This window comes from Chaetura pelagica, unplaced genomic scaffold (genome assembly GCF_000747805.2).
Source record: "Chaetura pelagica isolate M959 unplaced genomic scaffold, ChaPel_1.0 scaffold90, whole genome shotgun sequence".
NCBI lineage: Eukaryota > Metazoa > Chordata > Aves > Apodiformes > Apodidae > Chaetura > Chaetura pelagica.
Window position 1 is genome coordinate 17,498,717 of NW_009953496.1, and position 8,659 is coordinate 17,507,375.

An 8,659-nucleotide genomic window follows, 5' to 3' on the forward strand; every position below is an offset into this window, starting at 1 on the left:
GATTAAATGGAATAATTACTTGGCATATTCTTAACACTTTTGGGTTTTATTAACAATTTTATTCTACAAAAATTCTTATTTAAGTGTTACGGACAGGAAACTGAGAAGTGAAAAAAGAGGGAAATGTGAAGCAGCTAAAAATGCACACAGACATGCAGAAATAAGTAGCACTTTTCTTTATCAGTGCTCTGCTGTGCTTATGTATATTTCAGGTAATCCCTCTGAAATGGGATTTACTCTTAATTTGGACCACCAAAGTGAGAGAATTTAATTTCAGCCACTTGTATCTGTAGATCATTCTGAAGTGCTTTGATGTCTTTAAGCTCAGAATGAGATTGTTCACCACACTTGGTTAATGGCATGAAAGAGAGTCCCTAATATGTAAGTAACTACTAGTAAAAACTTTAGTTTACTTTTTCAAGGGCAGAAGATGTACTTGTAGATATAGTGCTAAATCACAGCTGTCCCTGTGTGGGTGGAAAGATTTCCTTTACCTGAGGCTGTGTTCAGAGATGTGAGTGCTCTCAGTAAGCAGCACTGGCCTCCACCATGATTCATGCTGATGCTGTTTTCATCACCAACAGAGAAGTAGAGCCAGCAGGTCCAGGGAGTGATTAAACAAGTTTGTTTAGTCCTTGGGACACCACATCTGGAATTCTGTGGCCAAAACTCTGCAATATCATTGTCATGGGGAAACAAAGGAAGAACATGTTCTTCTATCTTCAAATGTGCTGATATTACTTTTCTACTTGAAACTGTAAGAAGGCATATTTGAGTCATCAAAAGTCCAACTACAGTGGTCCTTTTACAGAGGGTACAGGCTGTAATGGCAATGACTTTTCTTATACTACAGATATTAATATCTAACCATTGTATCTAGTACTTTCTTTTTACCACCATACTGAGGAATATTAACATTTCAGGGTCTCAAGGCATATAAATCACACCGACAGAAAGGAAGACTGTGTTATCTCTGCAGAAAAAAATACTGTGTTAGCCAGAGGAGCTCCTACAGAGTTTGAAGGAGCTGATCACCAGAATTCTTGAATCTTTCCACAGCACAGACAAATATGCATGTGGCATGTGACCAGTTCACATACAAACAAAAATACTTTGCATTTTGCACATTTATCCTTGATCTTGAGAACAGAGCTTCTGCTCTGTTCAGTGTGCACTCAGAAAAAAACATGATGCTCAAGTAGGATTGTTCTAATTTTCATAATGTCAAGTCAGAAGGATGAGAAGGTTGTACTGAGCTCCCCACTCAATTGGCAGTGTTTATAACATTGCTGCTGCAAATTAACAGACAAAGACACGTTCAGAAATGTCAGGATTTACTTTTCAAGATTAGATCAAGATTAAAAAGCAAAATGTTGTAGCACATAGAAAGAAGTATCCATAAAATTTTATCAATGGGCATTTGTATTTGATTATGCCTGGAGATAAAATGGAAATTACAACATTTTAACTTCTCTTACCAATTGCGCATCATTGCATCAGTGATAGAAGTTTCTGTAATTAAGAATACTGATGTCCATGCATTTTTCCTCATCTTAAAATAGGTCAGAAAAATACAAGTGAAATGACAAATGTGAACGCATTGCTTCCTCATTTAGGAACCATTAACTGTGGAATGGTGTATGTAATACTGTATATATTTATGTTTTTGCAGGCCAGCCTTTACAAATCCGCACCTATGATGACAGAGAGTCAGCTGGTATGTAATGCACAGCTGTGCTATGATGTTTTTCAATATTTGCACAGGCATAACATCTAAAGTAATTATTATTTACTTTTCATAGACTTTGAAAGAAGCTGCAGTCAGTATCTTCCTGCAAAGCTGCATTGCTTCTACAGAGCTGCATTGATTTCTTCTGTACTAAATATACACCTGTTTTAAGTCACTGTAAATCCTGACACTACTTGTAAATCCATGGACCAAATGAAAGTAGTCTTGCTGAATCTTGAGGTGTATGACAGCTCTAGAGTCTACTGCTCGTTCTTGGACTCTTAATATTCCACGTCTAAAATTTTATTTCTATAATTTAATTTTATATTTAAATCATATATGTTATTAAATTATATCAATTACATCAACATGATGTATTTATAGAGGTTATAATAGATATATATACTATATATAATAAATGCACAGCTTCTCTGAAATGTTACTGTCTTAAGCAGTGTTTTGGTTGCTTATAAACATTTTATCCTTTTGGCATTTCCTTTGATTTTTTTCTCTTTTTTAAAATAACTTTTAAATTATTTAACTATATATTTTATTTCATTTGTTTTAAATTGCAATCAGTACAGTCTGTGTGTTTTTTGTGCAGACAGCAATGCTGTCTCTGAGCACATCGTTAGCTGTTAATGAATGACTCTTCAGTAGTAACATTTTGATTGAGAATTTTTGCAGGGTTTATGATTCAGCCCATTACTTCTCCTCTTGTGGAATGTCTGACCAGCTATACTAGGGACAAATTATTATGGTGAACAGAAATGTTGTATCTATACCTCTCAATTATGTGACTTATATAAGGGACAGGCAAAGCTTTGGGTGCCACTGTGAGTGTCATCAACAGATTTTCTCCTCTTTGAGAAGATGACTACAGATGACTCATGATAACAACTTGCAAAGCCATACCCAGCACACCAACGCTACAACCAATATTGCCATTATAATGAACTATAACTTTTATTTCTATAGATATTAAGCAATTAAGACAAAATTGATGTGGGACCAATCTTACATACCCTGGTACCATTTTCCTGGAGTTTTTTAATTCAGATTTTTAAATGCTGCAACAGTCATTCATAGTTTTTGAGTGTCCAATGAAAGATTTTATCAAAATGCATGTGTATACAAAGGTAGTAGGAGAGGAGTCATATATATTTACAGCAAATACAGACTAGTGCATCAGTATTTTGTCAGGAAGTTTAAATGATAGTCACAGAAAGAACATTGTTCAGTTTCTTGCATGAAAAGGATTGTTGATAGGGACTTGAAACTGGACAAAAGGGGAATTCAAAGTTTTGAAAGAAGAAAAGCATTAGAGAAAAACAAACAACAAGCCAGAAGTTGAAGCTGGAATGTTTCAGTTACTATCTGGACATGTTTCTACGGCTTATTTTGTATGGAGATATTTTTGATACGACTTGGCAACTTGAAGTATTTGTTTCCTAATTAACTTATTCTGAAGTACATGTATTACTGAGGTTCCTGTATTTCATACATTTAAAACTGTTGAGCTCAAAGATTAATGAAATTAATGAAACCATGGCTGAGAACCATGGCTCAAGAATTACAGTGTGATTGCTTTAAAATAAAATAGTTCCAAATTCAGTATATTTTACAACCCACTCCAGGTTGGAATTGCACAAAATACAGCATAGTTGTCAGGTCCAACATTAAATCAGGGGTCCTAAATGTGCTGAAAGAGTTTCCTAAAGAAATGGAAGTGAGAGGAAAGCAAAGAGCAGGGCCTGTGCCAAGGGCTTCCATTTACCCCACTCCCTACCACCAGCCTGGGCAGTGAGCAGTGCCTGGGCAAAGCTGCTCTCTTTTCTGGTCACAAACTTGCAGACTTAATCCTCTGCTGGTTCCAGAACAGCAGCAGATGTCTCTTTCACCCTACTCTTAGTGTAGGTCTCTCCCTAACTCTAACTGTTGAGGACAAGACTCATCCCTATTAGTAGAATGGAAAGGGACTAAATTTTTTTATTTTAGTTTTGGCTAAGTTTAGCACAGAGTCAGTGGGAACTGTAATACAGTATAGTATCAGACATCTCATTGAAGATTCAGCTGTTTCATGAAATTAAAATATTTCATTATGAACAAAACCAAAGACAACTTGAATTTCAAACAGATGACTGTCTTAGTTCTCTGTGCTCGGGTACAAAGCCTGCTGCTGCTTCAGTGAGGAGGGGAAGAAAATAATTATCCTTCCTTCCTAGGCTTGACAGCAATATGAATGATTTACTGTTTAGCTGGAAGAAGAAGAAATCTGTTTACCACAGTTATTTGCCTTCACACCTTCAAATGTAATGAAGGAGAACTTCCTGGTAGACTGATACACAGCCTGGAATGTTTGATTGCATTTTGGCAAGTGTCCTGGTTTGAGCCAGGATGAAGCCAATTTTCTTTTTGCTAATTTTTTTTCCTTCAGTAAGCTTTCTTTTAACTAGCAACAGTGTGCTCTAGCTAGAGCTGATAAGACACTGGAATGTTTTTCTAACTACTGAGGCTTCAAGGTTGCCAGCTCAGACACTACGAGGAGATCTGTGACCCCCCCCATAGGAGGCTAAGTTAGACAGCAAAATGGGCCAGAGATGTTCCATTCCATATATCTACGTAAGCTCAGAGGAAGGTCAGAGATCACAGAAGGCAACTTCCTTCCTGCTTCTTTTTCTCCTCTTCTCTTCCGTCCATGGCCAGTGTCCAGGGAGGACTCTGTTTATCCATCACCGTCGACCCTTAGGCCTGAGCTCTCCTGACCCTCATCACTCTGTGCTTTCTCCAGCAGCGCTGGGATTTCTCGGGACTGTTCACAGCTCAGGAGATGCTGTGGGAGTTGCTGAGGGTGGGGGGAGGCGAGAGGGTTTTGCCCATGTCTGAACATATTTGCATATAATTGTATATATTCTCTTACATTATTCATTAGTGTTTTAATTAAAGCTGTGTAGTTTAGTTTTCAATCCAGCCAAGTCTCTCTCTTTTTCTCTCTCTTCTTCCCTACCTGGGTGGGAGGGGGAGGGGATCGAGAGCATTGTTGTCGGACCTGAGTCAAACGGTGACAACAATTTATTGGCACCCAACGTGGGGCATGATTTTAAGCCCAGATTACTCATTTTCATTAATTGGAAGTGTTCAAAATTCCATCTCTGATGGAAGGAATAATCTCTCAGATAGCAATGACAAGCAATTCTGCTGAATTTCCCGACGGATTGAAAACGCCGGTGCGACCTTGAAGCCTCAGTAGTTAGAAAAATATTCCAGTGTCTTATCAGCTCTAGCTAGAGCACACTGTTGCTAGTTAAAAGAAAGCTTACTGGAGGAAAAACAAAATAGCAAAAAGAAAATTGGCTTCATCCTGGCTCAAACCAGGACAGCAAGTGTAAAGACTCTACAGGGGAAAATAAACTATGTTCAGTAACATATTTCCCTTTGTGAAGGCTGATTTGAGGCAGAAAAGTAGTAGAAAGAGAATATTTTAAGACGTTTCACAGTTTAGACAAAGGGCTGGTGTTTGCACTGTTAGGGCAAAAAACATCTTTTTTAAATGACAGTGGAAACTGCAATGCTCCTTCATGACAAAGGAGCCAGTTCCTCCCAGTCTGAAAGCAGGTGTTCTCAAAAGCTATGGGGCTTCTCAGGTGATTCTGTCTTCTCAGTGCTGCGTTGCATATTTGCCCCATCTGTCTCAAGGTCCCTTTCCCCGAAACTAATGTGTTTGTTGGAAAGAACTGGGAATGGTTCCTCTTCATGAGGGCACTCTTTGGTTATCTCATTTCAAGCAGAAGGCTTCAAAGGCTGCCAGAGACTATTTGTAAAGAAATTTTGGGTATGAAAGCTATGCAGGCAAACAAATAGACTCTGTGCTTGCTATTTGTCAAGCAAAGTCTGATGGACTCGGAGCAGAAAGGAAGAGGGCAGCTAACTCATTTATCTGAAGTCTATCTTTCCTTTTGTAGTATATCTTTTTATCTAATTATATCTTATTTTTGTTAATTATTTCTCTAGTTGTCTCCATCTGGCTGCTTCAAAACAACACTGCAGCAAAAACATATTAAAAAACTGTCAGGTTTTAGCCAATAACCAGGTGACAGATGCTCTCTCTTACCCTCCCAGACAAAGATAGAAAGGGAATAAGGGAGAGAGACTTAAAGTTTGGGAAAAAAATATAGAACAGGTTGAATGAAATAATGAATAACAATTATAGTGAATTATATGAAAATATATATAAACATATTCAAAGATATGACTAGATATGCAATTGTGGAAGCCATGCTCCTCAGTTGGTAATTATGTCCCAACCAGAAAAGTCCCAAACTGGGCTCAGCAGCAGATGGGGGTGCCTGAGTCCAGGGTCCTGGTAACTGTCCACAGAAAGCCTTGGAGCAGCTGCACTGGTCCTACTGAGGGAGGTGGGGGAAGGTGACCTGTCTCAGTGCACAATGTTGTTCTCCTGCAAGAAAACAGGACTCAGGATCACCAGCAGCACAAGCATCCTGGAGTCCAGAAGGTCTCAGGTCAGGGTAACTGTAGGCAATTTTTATCCTGGTACTCTTAAAACAGCAGCCCATTGCTACCACAACTGCTATTACCATTTCTCAGTGCAAGACCAACACATTTCTTGGCAACACTAAGTCTTAGCCTTTCTTTCAGCAGGGTCAGTTGTGCTACCTCCTATTAAAGAAAGGGCTCAAGTTTTTAGTTTTGGATCAATGATTTTATATAGCTTGTCAGGGAACTAATAAAGTATTTCAGGTCCTGGTTGCTGGCTGATTTCTACTGCTCTATTAGGAGAGTCAGACTTAATAAGCATAAGACTCAGTCAGCACTTGAGTTTGAGATGTTGTTTAGAAATTTCTTCCTTAAAAACATTTCTACAGTGTGATTTTGGAAGAGGTTTCCTACATAGAGAGAGTAGCTTATTCTTAATGACTTCAGATACCTCAAAGGACTTTTAATTGCATGTTTACATAGTGTGGAGGACTGCTAGAAGGCCAGAGGTCCTTTGTTAGTTTAAGGAGGGCTTGGTAACAATGGCAGCTTTATTTTTACATTCATATTTGCCTTTCTGTTGAAAGCCAGAAGTGTTTCACTTTTGTGAACTCTTCTCAGAAATCTTAGAGAGGAAAATAAATGTTTTATGGTGAATCCTGTAAAGAAATGGCAATGAATTATAGACTATGAATCCATTAAATAATCACCACATTGTTCACTAAGTTGACTTTTCTAGTGAAAAAAAAATAATGTAACTTGGCAGTTACTGTTTTTTTAAAGGAAATATCACCTCATGGCTAATTTTTTGCTTCAGTTGAACATGGTTTTGTTTTTTTATTTGATGAGGCAGATGAAAGGGTCTCAACCTGCAGAAAGAAGGGAGGGGATGAAACCTAAGAGAAGGTACTTTACTGCTGGGCCCTTGCTCCTCCCAGGTGTGTTATGCTCCTCTGCACTTCTGCAGCTTTCACTCCAGGCCTTGGGCACTGCCCTGTCTTTTCCCAGGGCAGAGGGAGAAGCACAGGATGTGGCAACATCTCCTGTCTCCTCCCTCCCCTCAAACAGACACCCCTTTTGTTCTGTCCTTCCTGGATGCCTGCAGATCTTATTTTAAAGTGGTCCATCATTCCATTTACACAATACATCTCAGCTGCATCATTCTAAAGTTACTTTCATAGCAAGCTGTTTTTTTCTTTTTTTATTTCCAGACAGACTGCTCAAGTGTCTCGCTCTTGTAAATAGGCAGCACAGCCTTATTAAATGTACATAGTCTGAATCTTATAAATAAATCCAATAGTGAATCAAGTTTCTTCTCTGCGTTTTTATACCCCTCTGGGTACTGAGGATGGGGAGCTGTGACAGCACGTGCTTCTCAGTCCCAGCTAGGCAAGCTGCCCCTCTGGGCTGCAGCCACAGAAGGAGCTCAGCAGCTAAACCAGTTGTGGCAAAGACCACACATTTCCTATGGGGCAGCTGTAAGGGGAAAGAAAACAATTTACTTATGTAAAAGTTTAAATTTAATCACATACGTCTCCAGGACTTCAGCACTTACAAATTCCAGTGAAAATTTACTCTTCTTTCTTACTTTTTTTGCTCACCAAGCAGATTGTCTGTTTTAACATTATCCCCTTGCCTCTGTTTAGAGTTTATGCCACAGTCTATCATGTTAGATTTTACTCTAAGAATTCTGAAAATCACAGAGGTACTAAATTGACAAGTTAATAGTAAATTTTTGAGTAACCTGGTAGCTAACCAAGACATTTTTCTTGATTAAATAATCCAATTTGTCTCAAATGAGGGGTACCACGTATTCATGCAGATTAAATTCTCTGAAATTGTACCTTTTCAAGGGAACTCTTAAAGATATTGTCAAAATCCAACATATGGTCACTGGTATTATTGCCCAGAAAACATTCCCCTAATATGTTGCTGCAGGGTATAAGTTAATAGCATCACGTGTTGCCCTTCCTTGTTTTGAGGAGCCTAGAAAGGAATTTGCAGCATGAAAGCAGACTTGTGGCTGTGCATAAAGTGTGATATGATGAACTTATCAAGATGCAGCTGCACATCTGGCAACAATAGCCAGCAAAACCCACAAACTGTAGTCTGACAGCCCAGCATCTATTTGTGTCAGTAACAAACAGATGTCAGTGAAGAGGGTCTGTGCATAAACACAGCTCTTTCAATTTTTTTCCACAATTTGTATAGAAGTTTTCCAGGCAGCCTGACACCTGAATAATTTAGCTGGTGATATATGTCATTAGTAAATAAAAAAAAATCTAGTCAGTACAGTCCCACTGGAATTGACTTTTCTAACAAATATCCTGTAAATTGTGAAGCATTTTCTTTTATTATTCTTCCATCTCTATTCTCCTGGGTGTGCTATGGGTCAAGACAAAACCTGGTGTCATTCGTCCCATTCTGGTGAAAGGA

General features: G+C 38.5%; 1 protein-coding gene across 1 annotated transcript in view; it reads left to right on the forward strand.

Annotated features, from left to right (window-relative positions):
• Nucleotides 1-8,659, forward strand: part of MLIP (muscular LMNA-interacting protein) — a 129,701-nt gene that overhangs the window by 96,357 nt on the left and 24,685 nt on the right. Inside the window, exons 12-13 of the mRNA XM_009999268.1 lie at nt 1,673-1,717; nt 8,621-8,657. Of these exons, the coding sequence (XP_009997570.1) occupies nt 1,673-1,717; nt 8,621-8,657 (82 nt within the window). The remainder of the gene's footprint in view (nt 1-1,672; nt 1,718-8,620; nt 8,658-8,659) is intronic.